This window comes from Monodelphis domestica, chromosome 4 (genome assembly GCF_027887165.1).
Source record: "Monodelphis domestica isolate mMonDom1 chromosome 4, mMonDom1.pri, whole genome shotgun sequence".
In the NCBI taxonomy this organism is placed as follows: domain Eukaryota; kingdom Metazoa; phylum Chordata; class Mammalia; order Didelphimorphia; family Didelphidae; genus Monodelphis; species Monodelphis domestica.
Genome location: NC_077230.1, coordinates 274,915,664 through 274,932,975, shown reverse-complemented (window position 1 = coordinate 274,932,975; position 17,312 = coordinate 274,915,664). Strand labels below are relative to the sequence as shown.

The window sequence follows — 17,312 nt, the reverse complement described above, 5'->3', positions numbered from 1 at the left end:
TGGATCAGTGAAGGTCTTTGAGCAAAGCAGGGTGAAGACTTGTCAGCTTAGTTGTAGAATATTCTTTTTTAGGGGCTAGATGACTTCTAAGATCCCTTCCAGCTCTGAAGGTCTTGAGTCTGTGCTCCTACTATTCTATAGAAAAGGTTAAGATCTGTGTCAGAGGAGGGAGTGCTCCAAATTATTGAAGGGGTAGTGAAGGAAGAATGATGTTTGGCTAATGGAGTGTAATTTCTGATCACTGCTGGGGTTTTGGAAACAGCTGGTGGCATACTGGACATAATGCTATGCTTGGAGTCAGGAAGACCTGAGTTGAAATATGGCCTCAGTCACTAGCTATGGAATCCTGGACAATTTACATAATCTCTGTTTGCCTCAGTTTCCTCAACTATAATATGGGAATAATAATAGGTCTTACCAATTAGGGTTGTTATGAGGTTCCAACAAGACAATATTGTAAAAAGTGCTTAGCACAATGTGTCAGGCACCATATAACTGTTAGTTCCCTCTCCCGTTTCTTCACTTGTGTATATGCCTTATAATATGGTAGTTCTTTACCCACAGTTGTTGATTGATTTCATGAATTGAGGTTAGAGAGTGATAAGAGACAATATGCCTAGACTATTTTTTTTGTTATTTTATTCATGGTGCTTTTACTTAATATTCTAGTTGGTATTTTGTTTTATTTGAAGCCTAATGCTAGTCAAACAAAAGATGTAATTAAAAAACCACCAGAATACTAAAAAAGGACTATTTAGAGTAGTGGGCACCCAAACCTTTATATTTGGCCATAAATTATGCTAAGATTAATGCGGAAATAGGAAGGAAGTAATGGTAAACATTTTTGTCTCAACTTTCTCAGAAGTTCTTAATGTTTGGCTAGTTATCAGATTAGAAAATGCTATTTTGTGTATAACCCATACTTCCTTTTGAAAACAAAAACTCAAGATTGTCATGAGGCCATCTTACGAAAGTTTATCTTTACCAGCTCATATCTGTTCCTAAAAATATTTCCAGAGCTTTATTGCCATCCTAGCTGTTGTTTCACCAACAAGGTGGATTCCCAGAGTAGTCTGATAGAGATGTTATTTGTTTCCTCAACCCTTATTTATAAGGTGTTCTTATTCAATAAAAACTTTGTCTGAGTTATACTCTATCTTGTTTTGGTGAATTTATAGAATGGGAATGTTTATTTTGGCACTTCCAGTAATCCCTCCTTCCCCCCTAATTACTTTATCTTCATAGAATAACCTGTCAGTGTAGCATCATAAGCATGGACAGGTTTTTCAGTCCCCCCCCTTTTTTTTGGCTTTTAGTATGTTTTCGATATTTAACACAGAATTCTAAGGTTGGAAAGTACTTTGAGATTTCTCTTGTTTTTCTAGCCATAATCTAAACTTTCCCATTATAATAATTAACTTATATAACTTAGAATTTTCTAGGAAGAAGACTGAAGACAATTTATGGTGTGTTAAGTCATTGGAAATGTAAAGCAGTTCAGTCCTTGTCACGATGAAACAAAAAAACCCAATAACAAAATTATGCCATTTACATGTAATTCAAGTCAGAGGATTACAAATTTAAAATGAGGAGGGATTTCCTGTGCAATCTAGTTAAGACCCTTCATTTTATAGATGAGGAACCTGAGACCCCACTATAGTAGAATTTGAAGTGACTTGTCACATGGGTAGTAAACATTGGAGGTGGTACTTGAACATGTCTCCCAGTTATAGAGCCAGGTCTCTATAGCTGTTGTACCATGAAGTTATCAAGGATATTAAATGGTTTTAATGTAAGAGACTGAGAATCTTCTTTTTGCCCATACACATGTCAGGTTTCTACTTTTCATACCATTTCACCTTAGATTCAACAACAAAATATTATAAATTATATTATGAATCTAAAATTAACATCAAAGTTATATGATTTTTTAAAAATGACCTGTACCTTCTAAGAAATACTATGTCTTGATTCCAAGGCAGAAGAGGTAGCTACCCACTATATGATTTCTTATAGGTAGAATTAATATATATACATATTTTCAGAATTTAAAATTCAGCATCATATGTAATTTAAAAAAAATAAGTGAAACTGGGGCAGCTAAGTGGCTCCGTGAATAGAGCACCAGGCCTGGAGATGAGAGGTCCTGCATTCAAATGTGGCCTCAGACACTTTCTCGCTATGTGACTTGCTATATGACCTCAATAGCCTAACCCCTTCTCATTCTTTTGCCTTGGAACCAATACTCAGTATTGATTCTAAGACAGAAGGTAAGGGTTTTTTTTTCCCCCCTAAAGAATAAAACAAAAAATAAAACTGGGACAGGTAGGTGACTCAGTAGATAGAGGGCCAGGCCTAGAGACAGAAAGTCCTACGTTCAAATGCCTCAGATATTTCCTAGCTGTGTGATCCCAGGCAAGTCACTCCTAATTGCTTACTCCTTATGGCTGTTCTTGGAACTGATACTAAGATCAATTCTAAGACGAAGCAGGGGTTTAAAAATAATAATAAAATAAATGAAACTAAAATTGCACATTCAAATGAGCATATATTTCTTTTGTCCACCTAGCTTATTGCTACCATACCTCAACTCAGGGTTTAGTACATCACAGTACACCTTTTGTGTAGTCTGTTTTGTCATTCAATGTTATGCTGACACTAATTGTACTTTATTATAACAAAAATAATGCCATCTTCATTGTGTCTAGGACTTACAATCATATAAAAGGTTTGATAGGATTTTTTGCAACTTAGATGCCACATTTTCATTTTCCTAAAAGATATTTTTTCCTTGATTTGATATATTATTTTTTTCTGATTATTGTTTGCTTAGTACAGTGTAGGGAAGCAGATTTTGTTGGCAACTGTTTAATTCTGATAAGTCTTTGGGGCTAGCATTTTTTAGTGCAGATTGGTTCTTATCCTCAGATATCTTTAGGTTTGTCAATCTATGTAGTAGTTGTATACTGTTATAGCATGATGATGTGTGATTGGTTTACATGTCAGGTATGTTTTCAAAGTCCTATCAGTGATATCCAGTAACTACTCTCTGAGAGTGTGGCACAATCAATTATGTAATATCTAATCCAATTCCCATCACAAATAGAACATAGAGTTGCACAAGGAATATAGTTTTTTTTCAATCATTTTATAAAGCCATATCCAAGGATTCCTTGGAAGACATGTTTCCAGGCCCGTGGGAAACAACTCAAGAGGAAGTAAATATGATAGAAAGGCTTTGTGACAATTTTCCAGTATTCATATTGGCTAAAGTTCAGTTTGTAGCTAAAAATTTTCTTTAAGTTAAAAAAAGATTTTAAATATAGCTTTCATATAAATCATATTGCAGACTGCTAGTTCATCACTGTAAAATGAAAGATTTGTAATGGAATGTCCTTGATGTGTAATGTTTCAGAAATCTTCATACCTTTCCTCAAATACTAAATTTTCCTTATTTTGCCTATTTTTTCCAGTTTGTCATTGTCTACCAGACTACTTCATAGAAAATGTAGAAATTTTTAGGTTTGTTTATCCTTCAATGTTTCTTAATTGTTAAATAAAACCCCAAATCCAGTCACAATAGTGATAGTATAAAGTGCCAAGACAAATTATGTTTCTGGAATAATCAATAGTGCTAAAATATCACTCTTAAAGATCATAAAATATGATAACCAAAACAGTGGACTCATTCCTCTTGTTCATCCCCTAACTTAGTGTAAATTAGATCTGTAGTCTCAACCTGTTCTTCCCATTAGTTTTCTGTTTGTTTTAGGCATTTAAAAAAAATTTGTTGTAACAAATTGAAGACAATATTTTCAGTGTTTGAATTTTGTGGTTATCCTTCCTTGTGAAGCCAATTACCATTTGCAAATCTACCTTTGTAAAGTGCTGTACTTGGAGTAAGGGTTGAAGTTGTATACTACTTGAAAAGTAATCCCCTTGATGCTTGCCACATTTTGTCTTTTAAAAAGAATCTCCTTAAATCCTTTTTCATAATTTCTCCATCTGTATCTCTGTCTCTTAAGATAACACTTAAGCAAAGGTTTGTATGTAATATACTATGCATGCCAGAATTGTCTTATCTCTTCAGAGTGCTTGGTTTCCTGTATTCTAGAGACAGGAAGAAATAGTCAGCTAAGTGCCCATTTCAAAGAAAGTACAACAGGAACACTTGACTTTTTTTTTAATGCACTAATATTATGAATCAACCCTAACTTGGATCTCATACCTCCCCTCTTTTTGTGTAATTAGGACCACATTGATTCTGATTGCAGCCTGCAGCCACTCACAGTTGCCTTTTTCTGCTTGTGACCCTTGATCCCAAAGACCTTTCCTGGGGTTAGTCTTAGGCCCTTTTCTTTGGGATGGGGTTGAAGTGGCTCATGTGGAGTTGATTATTTCCTTGCTCGTCTGGCCTTTTCGGTGCCATAATTCCAAGTCACTTCCATTTTCTTCCCTTGCTTTTGGCTCTCCACAGTGAAAGGAAATGCTTTTGCTGGCCACAAGATCAGTTTGTATGCTTGGCTGACTAGATTGAAAACCAGGAGAAGTTGGGGGAAGGGCATTGAAATCTGTAGGTGCCACATTTTCTTTAAAAGTTGCTGTGAATGATTTAAAGATCATTAAGGGTTTTTAAAAATAGGTATCTGAGAAGTAATTCTTAAAAGATGCTTTTTAAAGTGAGAGTATTTTGAGGGGCTTAAGGTGGGGGTTCTGGATGGGTACCCTTTATAAGAATGCAAGATTCCAAAACTTAACTTAAAAATACAAGAGAAATTTATTAATTTAGAAGGTGATGTTGAATTTGGCCGGAGGACAGCATTGATGGAAAGCTGCCTCCTCTGGGAGGAGATCAATTCTGAGGTTTTTATACAGCAGGTGGTACCTGACTTGAGAAGGGTATTAACTCAGGCACAAGGGTCAGAGTGGTGTCTTATGTCCTGAAGACATTAGGATATATCTTCCGTGATAGGTAGATGTCCTAGATTTCAACCCTATGATAATTGGGGCATAACCAGAATATCTATGTCCATCTCGAAACCTAGGGGAGAATACAAGGGGGATAATTTTCTCAAGGGTCTTTCTCTTTGATGTCCAGGGTCTTATGAGGAGTTCTTTGATGTTTTAGGGTTAGTATTCACAAGAATGCAAGGAAGCAAAGGAATTTCCCTGCTTACAGTTTGGCCTGAAGTACTTCTATTATTTGGGTACCCAGGGTCTGAGGATATTGAGTTATTGACTGTAGGTAGGAGAGGGGGCTAAATTTTATATTCATCAACCTTGCTTTTCTAAGATAGATAGGTGTTTCCTAACTGTTAACTAACTGAGATGTGTGGTATACCAGGGAATAGATCAGTATCAATTGAACAACTACTTTAAAAGTTTTCTTGCCTTCTAAAAGAACCAGGAAAAACCAATTGAACAACTACTTTAAAGGTTTTCTTACCTTCTAAAAGAACCAGGAAAAACTAATCACCTCCTCCCTCCCCTAACTCGTACCCAATAAAATCAGGGAAGGATGTGTACCAGCTGTTGTTCTCATTTTGCCAGACCCCATGTGGGCAGCATGAAGACAGTCACTGATCAAAGGCTCTGGTGATCATGGAGGAGTCAACAGCTAAAGGAATGTGTCTGATTACTTTCTCTTTACAACTCTAGATCCAGGACCTTTTTAAAGGTGGCTGGGTATGAAATTTAATGATATTGCGTAGCTCACTTAAATAAAACTCTAGTGTTTGATTTCATCCCTGACCTATTATTTGTTGTCTAAGGTCTTAAAACTATTTTTCATGTGAGCAACTATACTTGGAATATGAAAAGCAAATAAAGAATAAATTGCCATATATTTAAGTTTTTTTTCCTCATTATTGGGTTCTTGTAGATAGCTCACTTCCTTAGTTTTTAATTGATAAATTTTGTCACATAATATAAAACCCCAATGTACTCATAATTTAAACTCCCAAAATGTATAATCTCCTTAAATGGTTAATCACCTTATAGTTGTAAAGATTAAAATTTAGGGGAGATGGGGAGACTGAGGCATCTGAGGCAGGTAGAAATTAGTTTCTCTCTGCAAGGAGTATTATATTTTTTAGAGGTTTATTAAAGTTAAGGATTAAAAGAAAATACAGGATCAGAAAAAACACGTGTCTAGGCCTCCTACATTATGGAAAGAGCCGTGTCTGCTCCAAAACGGAAGTCCAAAAAAGCCAAGACCCCTTCAAAAGCCTTTGAATCAACTTAAATACCTTCTCGATCTCGGCCCAGGTGAGATTACAAGGCATTCTGGGGAAGTGGAGCAAAGGCTCATGGGGATTGTAGTCCTGTATTCGAGTCTATTTTTTACATAGTGATTCTCATGGATAATGCATACCACTTTATTTAGGATAATTAGTTAATGTTATTAATGTTTCATTGCCATTTAGTGTGCTCTTCATTTACATATTTAATGTAATTGTGCATATTATTTTCTTGGTTCTGTTTTGTTTATGCTGTCTCACCAGATTGCCCTTATTTAAATTTTTCATAGTTATTTTATCCAGATTATATCTTAAAAAATACATTGTTACTACTATGAAACCAAAGATCTGTTCATGCCAGACAAGGGAACCCTGAAAATAAAGCTATTTATTACACATGAAGAAAGCTAGTTTAATTAACCTTTTTTAATGGCTAATCATCTATCTACTTGATTTAGAGAGGAAAATACATTATTGAATCCCTTGTCTTCTGAGAATTTACTGTAGAGTTATTAGGGAGTTTGAAACATATAGAATAACAAATACAAAATAATTACAAAACAATGTATCAATACATTGAAAATTAATATAGAATAAGGATTAATACTTGGCAATTTATAATCTTAGAGAGTTGCCTATGGCATTGAGATATTACAGGTTTTGGTCAAAGGGTTTTAAAAAAATTACTGAAGAAATTTGCTCACTTCGGGCTGCTGCAGGATGTGGGAGGGGGTCAGAAAATGGTTCTAGGACATGTGGATTCAGGACTGTGTGTAGACAGACACATGGGCAGGCATGTGGGCAGAGGGGGGCAGGAATGGTCTCCCAGTCAATGCTTCACCTTTCATTTGGAGGGTTTTTTGGGGGTGGGGGGAGGTGGGAGGCTGCAGAGAGAGCACAGTACTATACAGTTAAGTTAACATAGGTGTTAAAAAGTTAAAATGGGGACTGCCTGCAATTTCAGACATCCATGGAGGTCCTGGAATGAATCTCACATAATGGTGGAGAGAGACTATTGTACTCTACTAGGTAATAATGCTATATTATTACTGTATTTAATGTTGGTAATGTCTTACTGTGTGTTTTATCAGTTAAAAATTATAGGTATGTATGTATAAGAAAATTATATGTAGCAGTCCACCCCTGGCTATGGGCAAGGGGAACAGTTGGTATGTACAGATTGCCTTAGAAGAGAGCATGCTCAGTCTTGAGCATGCTCAGTATTGCACATGGCTGGGGAAGCCTTTGACCCTTGACCCCAGCTTCCCCCAGGTTAGGCGGGAACACAGGTTTCTTTGTGCTCACCTGGTTAAGAGAAACCACACCTATACCTTGTCATTAACCAATGAGGATCATCCCTATGTACTGTGTATATTTGCATATCAAAGGGTATATGTAGCCCAGCAAGCTCTGTCTCTGTCTCTGTCTCTCTGTCTCTCTGTCTCTCTCTCTCTCTCTCTCTGTCTCTCTCTCTCTCTCTCTCTCTCTCTCTCTCTCTCTCTCTCTCTCTCTCTCTCTCTCTCTCTCTCCCCCCCCCCCTCCCCCCTGTCCTGTCCTGGCAGCATCTTTAAATCTTCTCTATCTCTTTCATCTCTCAGACCTGTGTGGTATTAAATGTGGATCTCTTGACTGGTAAAAGCCTTCGAAGTGGTCCTTTGATCAAAGCTTGGCTGTGGTTTATGGAAAATTAATAAAGACTCATTCCTGCCACCTCATATCTCTAATTTGACTCCGTCACCCCCCTCGTGGTATTTAAAACTTCTATCCTGGCTCTATCTTCCTACCTTAAAGCTTCTCTCCCCTCTGAGGAAGCTTTATTATATTTGAGGTCAGCAGGTTTTGATTTTATCTGTGGTTTCAGCCATCCACGGTAGGTCTTGGAATGGGTATGGGACCCTACTCTCTATCTTCAGATGTTTTTTAAAAGGAAATTAATTCAATTTTTAAAAAATCATGCTTCTGATCTGTGTTCATAAATTAATCCTATATATTTCTTAAGTCTAAAGATGAAGGGAAGGGTTAACATAAGGGCAGTGATTCAGAAAGAGAGCAATGATCATCCTTTGAGAAAGCAAAAACTCTGCTTCAAAACCAAAGGAATTAAATCTAGAGATTCAGGGAAAACTTTTCCCAAAGGGTTCTTCCTGACAGCATAGTGGAAAGAGGTTAAAAAAGCACTAGGTTCACAACCTGAACATCAAGTTAAGTAAACTTTAGGGTAGTATTTTCCTTCTAACTTGAAGTTAAGGCTCAAATTCTCTTTTCTTCTATCAACAGAAGCCTCTCTAAGACTAAAGGTATTCATGAAAAGGATATGAATTTTTTAAAAATTGGATCTTTTATTTCTTTGGTATGCAAAACTCCCTTTGTGGAAATGTTCTCTACTGATGCAGATCAGCAAGTGTTGAGTAGGTTTTTAAGCTTTTTAGAAAGTTGCTGGAGAAATGTGGAAAGACACCCATAGTCACACAGTCATTTTGTGTAGGGGAGGCTTCAAACCTAGCTTTTCCTAACTGCTTGGTCTATTACTCTGCTTTGTCCCTATTAGAAATTGGTAAATTGCTTTCCATAGTGAATGGCTTGAAGGAGACTGTAACTTCAAATATACAATCTGAAGATATGGGATTATCTTAAAATTTTTAACTTGGTGGGGGAAACATTCCATGCTTGGGGGAGTTATTACTTAAACTTAGTCATCTCGTTTTCATGTTTCTTACTGGTGCATAAAGAGTGGTACTAACTCCCAGGTGCTGGCTCTAAAGATCTTCTCTAGTATTTTTCTTTGTTACTCTTAGAACTGCACAGAAAAGTATTGCAGCTATATAATGGCAGCTATTTTAGAGTGAGAGCTGAGAAGGGGATCAACAGACATTTCAATTCTGTTCCCCTTGCATGAAGTGGATACATGAAGTGGATAATCAAATATATTTCTCTTGATTCCAGGGAATTAGATTATCGATGATCATCATCTGTTTTATATTTCATATATTGCACAGGCTATGTCTTAATTAAGTCACAGTATCTAAGGCTGAAAATGTAGTTGATCCGTCTTACCCTAGCTCTCCATTCTCTTGAGTTATTTTCTTTCTTTTGTTATCTCGGCAGGCAATTAGGTGGTGCAGGGACCTTGGGAGTCAGGAACAATTAAGTTTAAGTCCAGGCTCAGTCATTTAATTAGCTGTGTGACTCTGGACAAGTCACTTAATTTCTGTCTCAGTTTTCTTATGTGTAAAGTGAGGATAATAATAGCACTTACCTCATGGGATTTTGAGGAGAAAATGAGTTAGCATAAGTAAAGTGCTTTACAAACCTTAACAGTGCTATAATGCTAGTGGTGATGACGGTGATAGTAGAATCTGAGAAAAACTGTAAGTAGAGTTTTACATATTATACCATTACAAAAAGCAGTGGAGAAAGGAAAAGCACTAAAAATGATATTTTATTAGAATTGAATTTTACTTAAGTTGTTTTGAATCAAAATTTTCCATAAAGTGTCAGCAGCTTTTTGAATATTAAAAAATTCGTATTTTTAGAAAAACTACACTCAGTCATGAAATCTGTGAATATGTATAGAGCAAATTGAAACCATGTTGTGTAACTTAATTGGCAGTGGCTTTTTACCCCATTTCATCAAAGGCTTTGGGTGAAGAGCCACAGAGGTCTTATGTCAAGGGTGGTCACAAGGGTGATTTTGAGTTTCATGAGGCATTAGGGAATCTAATTTAAAATACTTTCTCCTGGGGGCAGCTGGGTAGCTCAGTGGATTGAGAGTCAGACCTAGAGATAGGAGGTCCTAGGTTCAAATCTGGCCTCAGACACTTCCCAGCTGTGTGACCCTGGGCAAGTCACTTGACCCCCATTGCCTAGCCCTTACCACTCTTCTGCCTTGGAGCCAATACACAGTATTGACTCCAAGACGGAAGGTAAGGGTTTAAAAAAAAAATACTTTCTCCTGCTACCCTGGTTTATCTCTTTTTACATATCACCCAATCCAGTGCTTGGATGTGAAGGGAATCCAGGTGGCCCTTCCAATTAGAATTTCTCAAATTCTCATCAACCTACATGCATACACCTTAACACATAAAATTCCCAAATATTTCTTACTGTCTATATTTGATTCCTGTAGTTAGGTATTCATTATGGAATTAGGAATTCTTACTTCATCCATTCATCTATCTTTGCAGGGCCTTCATTGGATAGCTGAACATTCAGCAACTTTTTATTAAGTACCTACTATGTGTAGGAGCCTTGGAAGAGAAACAAAGTTAATTAAGGCATACTCATAATATATTTATGTAGGTCACAGTTTAGCAAGATTAATGTGACACCATTTCAATTATTAACTGGCTAAAATAATTATAATGTAGGAAAAGACTACAGGGTATCCCAAAGTCTTAGTGCCATTTTGATCTGCTAAAACTTATTTAAGCTACTGCAAGCTTATTTAAGTGACTAAAGCATAAGGCTGAACTAAAACTTTTGGGATACTCTGTATAAGGCTTATATAGTTCCTTGAGAATCTAAGGAAGGACAGATCATTTCAGAAAATTGGTGAGGATTTCATGGAATAGTTCTACCTATTTAAAACTTCCCTAGACCAAGAACCATGACTTATCTAAACTTAATTTAACATCATAGTTTGGGCATATATTTGACACTTAAATGTTTATTATCTGATGAGGAAAGAATATTCACTCAGTTCATAGATTCATTTCCTGGCCATCTATGTGCCTACGGTTGGGTAAAGGCATTTATTCACTCTAGACCTTAGTTTTTTAAATGAAAAAGAATTAATCTATTAAAGGATAGAGGTTGAATTTTGATCAGAAGTGTCAAATAGTTGATTCACAACACTTCAACTGCAGCTCAAATCAGATTAAAATGTAGTTCCTAGATGACTTTAATGTGTCGATATATTGACCAAAAAAACATATTTATACATATGTGCTTTTCTAATCAATATGTAGGGGATCCTAATGTACAATTTAGTCGCCTCAGCTTCTATTTGTGCTTGACATCACTGGAATAGATGACCTCAAAAGACCTTTCTGAGTATAAATCTGCATGTGATTTTATTTTATTTATTTATTTTTAAATTTTTTCCATTTGAATTAGTTTATTTAGTCAATTTAGAACATTATTCCTTGGTTACAATAATCACTTTATTTCCCTCCCTCCCCTCCACCCACCCTTCCTACAGCTGATGTGCAATTTCATTGGGTATTACATGTGTCCTTGATTAGAACCTATTTCCATGTTGTTGATGTTTGCACTAGTATGTTCATTAAGAGTCTACATCCCCAACCCTAACCCTTTGACTCATGTATTCAAGCAGTTGTTTTTCTTCAGTGTTTTTACTCCCACAGTGTTTCCTCTGGATGTGGATAGTGGTTTTTCTCGTAGATTCCTCCAAGTTGTTCAGGATCACTGCATTGCCACTAATGGAGAAGTCCATTACATTCGATTGTACCACAGTGTATCAATCTCTGTGTACAGTGTTTTCCTGGTTCTGCTCCTCTCACTCTGCATCACTTCCTGGAGGTTGTTCCAGTTCCCATGGAATTCCTCTACTTTATTATTCCTATGTGCACAATAGTATTCCATCACCAACATATACCACAATTTGTTCAGCCATTCCCCAATTGAAGGGCATCCCCTCATTCTGCTTGTGATTTTAAAATGCTCATATTCCTTTCATAATTGTCCCTCTTTGCTTCTATTTACAAATCCATTCTTTGTGAAAATTTCCAAAAAAATTTACCATATTATTTAGCTTTGAAAAGGTAACCCCATTATTAACTAGACAATTTGTTGTTTCCGTATATATACACATGGATTGTTTCCATATATATACACACACGCTTTATTTCCTGGACTCCCCACAAGATGATCACTTTTCTCTACTTCATCACTGAGACAGTCTAGGAGTAGTAATATTGCTTTGGTAGTTCTAGGAACGTGGACCTTGGTCTGTCACTAATTTCTGAGTGATAGGTTGTACTGAGTGTTTAGTCTGCAGTGTCTGATAACAAATATCATGCTCAGGTGGGTTTTGTTGTAATTTAAGAAGTACTCGGGACTTCTAACTATGACTATAGATAATTTCAGGTCCTTTCAGGGTATAAATCTATGTGATATTTTTATAATTCCCAAACTCCTGTTTTTGGAAACAGTAGCTCTTCTCTGGTACCTATTTCCTACCTCTGGCCTAATCTGATTTTGTGATGAACTTTTTTTGCTTTGAAGTTTTGGGGTATCTTGATAGCCGGCTTCCACTGAATTCAACTAATTCAACAACATAGGAACAAAAATAAAAGAGCCCCTGTCTTCAAAGAAGTTATTCTACTGTGTTAAACCTTAATATTTCTCTAATTATATTCTTTTCCCATCCAAAAATATAGCTTTCTCTTCAGAATCTTGTTTAAGGTCAACTCTTGATGATGATGATGATGATGATGATGATGATGATGATGATGATGATGATGATGATGATAATAATTTCAAACAGTGGTCCTAGCAGAGGGGAAAACATACACTTACCTACTTGCAAAATGGAGGGGGAGGATTTTTACATAATATTCTATTCAGTTGTCAAACTAACCTGGAAGATAATGGGAGAGGGGTGTGTGTGTGTGTGTGTGTGTGTGTGTGTGTGTGTGTGTGTGTGTGTGTGTGTGTGTGTGTGTGTGTGTGATAGCAACTGTGTGCCAGGTATTATGCTAAGCCCTTTATGAACATCTCAATTTTGTCCTCACAACAATCTGGTGAGGTGTATGCTATTATTATTCCATTTTTACCATTGAGGGAATTGAGACAGACAGGTTAAATGCCTTGCCCAAGGTCACACAGCTAATAAGTGTGAGAGACAAAATTTGAGCTCAGTTCTTCCTTACTCTAGGTTTGATAGAATTCTTGTAATTTACTAAATTAAAATACTAGAATTTATTTTGATTTGGGATGGAAAAGATTTGCAGACTTCTTTATATTAGGATGGGGTTAGAAAGGTTGTTTTTTTAAATGTAAAGTTTTATTTTAAAACCCTTACCCTTCTGTCTTAGAATCAATACTGTGTATTGGTTCTAAGGCAGAAGAGAGTGGTAAGGACTAGGCAGTGGAGGGTTAAGTGACTTGCACAGTGTCAGCTAGGAAGTGTCTAGGCCAGATTTGAACCTAAGACTTCTTATCACTTGACATGGCTCTCAATCCACTGAGCCACCCAGCTACCCCCAAGAAAGGTTTTAAAAATGGTGTGCCACAGTCTGAAATAATTTGCTTAAAGTTTGTTTGCATGAACAGGGAGTTGCATATACTGTTGGCCATGACTTAACTTTCATGTTTAGAAGGGTTGTAGTAAAGGGGATGTGTGAATGGACAATATTATGAGGCAGAGTCATTCAGTAAACAAGCATTTATTAAACACTGCCAGGCACTATACTAAATGCTGGAGACATAAATACAAGTAAAAAGAAAGACAATCTCTGATCTCAGGGAGTTTATATTATAATTGAAGAAGACAAAACATTCAAGGGAGAATTACTGAGAGAGGGAGAATGGGAGTAGAGAGGTACCTACGAGTGGGCAAGGTAAAAGGTAGCAAAGTGTTCAGATCATGAAGGTTATTCTGGGCTCTTACCCAAAATTGAAGTTCTGGGAAGAACTCACCAGGGGAAGAAGGGACCTGCTGGAGAGGTAGTTGGAGGAGGCAGCTGGGGCCTGTTTGAGAATAAATGAGCATTGCTTCTTCATCAGTTAAAACTATCCTATAGGACTGTGATGGTGGACCTATGGCACATGTGCCAATATTCTGTGAGTGATTCTTAGGAAATCTAAATTATTAAATAACAGGGCTCATGTGAGAAGAATGTAAGCTTCTTGAAGACAGAATCCATTCTCATTTTTGTCTTTCTGTTGCTCTCTCCTTTTTTCTCTCTCCTGCCTTCAGTGCCCAGCACAATTTCTGACATCTTGTAGGTATTTAATACATGCATTTGTTCAACTGAATGTTCAAGTTGTCCTAAAAGAAAAGTATCATTGGTTTCATTCTTAATGAGATAAAATTTAAATGATTATTCCCTTCCCCTTGTCTTTCCCTACTTCCAACACATTAATTTTTTTGTTTGATAAGTTTTTTCATATTCTGTATTCTCATTGACTCCACTAATTTATTAGTATTGATGGTAATGAAAAAAATCTGTATTTGACAGCAAGAATAGTGACCCACCATAAGAATTATCCATAATGTTGATGGATTTACACTGATCCACCCTTGCAAAGATCTAATTTGCCAACCTAATTTATGCTTAGGATAATAGATATGGGGAAGAAAAAGACCTTAGAGGCTATATAGTCTAATCCCCTAATTTTACAAATGAGGATATTGAGGCCCAGGGAGGTTAAATGACTTGTCCAAACACTAATTCATTGCTGGTGGAGTTGTGAATTAATCCAACCATTCTGGAGGGCAATTTGGAACTATGCCCAAAGAGTGATAAAAGACTGTCTGCCCTTTGATCCAGCAATAGCACTACTGGGCTTGTACCCCAAAGAGATAATAAGGAAAAAGACTTGTACAAGAATATTCATAGCAGCACTCTTTATGGTGGCCAAAAATTGGAAAATGAGGGGATGCCCTTCAATTGGAGAATGGCTGAACAAATTGTGGCATATGTTGGTGATGGAATACTATTGTACTAAAAGGAATAATAAAGTGGAGGAATTCCATGGAGACTGGAACAACCTCCAGGAAGTGATGCAGAGCGAAAGGAGCAGAACCAGGAAAACATTATACACAGAGACTGATACATTGTGGTACAATCGAAGGTAATGGACTTCTCCATTAGTCTCAATGCAATGTCCCTGAACAATCTGCAGGGATCTAAAAAACACTATCCACAACCAGAGGATAAACTGTGGGAGTAAAAACACCGACGAAAAGCAACTGTTTGACTACAGGGGTAGAGGGGATATGACTGAGGAGAGACTCTAAATGAACACTCTAATGCAAATACCAACAACATGGAAATGGATTTGAATCAAGGACACATGTGATACCCAGTGGAATCGCGCGTGGGCTATGGGAGAGGTGGTGGGAGGGGGGGAGGGAAGAAAAAAAAATGATCTTTGTTTCTAATGAATAATGTTTTGAAATGACCAAATAAAAATTAAAAAGAAAAAAAGAAAAAAAATGACTTGTCCAAAGTTATAAATGTCAGAGGCAGAATTTGAACTTGAATTCCCTGACTTCAAATTCAACATACGTATGTACTACTTTCCCAAGGGATGTCATTTGTGCCTGCGGAGAACAGAAAAGTCAATTGACTTACACAGAGATGACTATGACCTTGATTTCATTGACTCTTGTCAGACTGAGCTAGCTATCCATGGACAGGTCTTAAGGTCCTGGGTTCAAATTTGGCCTCAGATATTTCCTAGCTATGTGACCCTGGGCAAGTCACTTACCTCCTATCATCTAGCCCTTACTACTCTTCTGCCTTGGAACCAATACATGGTATTGATTCTAAGTCAGAAGGTAAAGGTTGTTTTCTTTGTTTTTTAAAGAAGGGTCTCACAGTTTGAATAAGAATGAATGGGTTGTGATCGCTACCATTTCAGGGAGTAATGACATGAATGTAATTGCAAATATGTTAAGAAATCAAACTTACTATATGTTGACAATAGTTTTATTCTGGACTCTAGAATCAAACAGGAATATCTATATAAAGTCATCTGTATTGACATCTGGAAGACGAGACGCTATAAATAATAGATTTTAAAAGCAAATTGGTCAAGAAGGTTCTTATAGAATGTTATCTAGATAGTAATCATGAATATTGCATTGGTTTTAAAGACAGCTGCAACAGAACTCAGTAGCTCATATGCTAAGGTTAAAGTTGATGCTGAATATATGTTTCATTGCTTTTTATAAATAAATAGTTGAGCAAAGATTTGGCAAAAGGAAGAAAAAGATCTCCACCCCTCTAACACTTTGAGGGAAGTATCTCCTGTTAACAAGTTATTTGAATGTTTACTTTTACTCTGAATCCTTACTAGTGATGTGGCAGTACTTACCCTTGAACTGAGTGAAAATTCAAATAAACTGAAGAAACTTTTGCACAGCTGGCTCCCTTCTGCAAACTGAGTGTTACCAAAAATATCCTTTCTTGCTCACTAAAAAGGTCAGTTGGAGAATTTCTAAAAAGGCATGTCAAAGACCTAATATTCTGAGCTAAATATGAGCCTACAACTTTTCTAGCCTTCTGTGGAGCTTTTTTTTTTTTTAATGTGAATTGAAAATATATTGTTTTGTTGAGGGTTCAAGTATCATGGTAATATTTGTGACTTCTAGAAAGTAATGCTTAAATGAATTCTTTCTTCTGATCTTCTTAATACTATTAAATTGCCCAAGTAATAGCATTTGGGTATTATATCAAGCATATGGCCTATTATATTAAGTATAAGTATTTTTTATTAGAGGATAGTGTAGATATTCATATCTGTTTATAAATTTTAGTAGCTCTACAATGCTATTAAAGAAACCGTGTAATTTAAAGCATTCTGTCGCCAACAGATTCCTCTTCTACCCCAGCTACCTTGAATACATACTATTAGTGAGAAAGGAAATGAGTGTGATAAGAATGGGTGGATAAATTTATGAATTCATCCATGCTGCTGAAAATCATTAGAAATATATCTTACTCAGGAGTAGGCTGGTGAGAATATATTATGTTAATAATAGAATAACACATTCATTATATTTGTCATCATTAAAGTATCATGGTCTTAACATTGTGATCTTATAGTTTGAATCTACTTAATTCAGTTGCAAGTCCACTTCTCTGTCATTTGACTGTGCAACTATGACTAATTTGGGGGATTGTCAAAGTTGAATTGCTTCTTTAAGACTACTGATGTATCAGAATAAATTACTTGAGCACAAAATGGAATTTTAATGATGTGAAAAGTTAGTGGAGCTTTTAAAAAGTGCCTAATTTAGTCTCCATAAATTAGTGTATATTGTAGGAGAATCTGCCACATTAAGAGCTCCAAGAGTGATTCCCTGAGTTACAAAAAGAT

At 36.3% G+C, this 17,312-nt stretch overlaps 1 protein-coding gene across 7 annotated transcripts in view; it reads left to right on the top strand.

Annotated features, from left to right (window-relative positions):
- Nucleotides 1-17,312, top strand: part of CDON (cell adhesion associated, oncogene regulated) — a 98,386-nt gene that overhangs the window by 24,995 nt on the left and 56,079 nt on the right. The window contains exon 1 of one of the 7 annotated variants that reach the window (XM_056794574.1): nt 16,652-16,948. The exons of 5 other annotated variants lie outside the window; for them this stretch is intronic. In XM_056794574.1, the coding sequence (XP_056650552.1) occupies nt 16,890-16,948 (59 nt within the window). In that variant the 5' untranslated portion in view covers nt 16,652-16,889. Of the gene's footprint in view, nt 1-16,651; nt 16,949-17,312 lie in introns of those variants that run through there. One more of the 7 variants, XM_016433970.2, reaches the window with a different exon arrangement.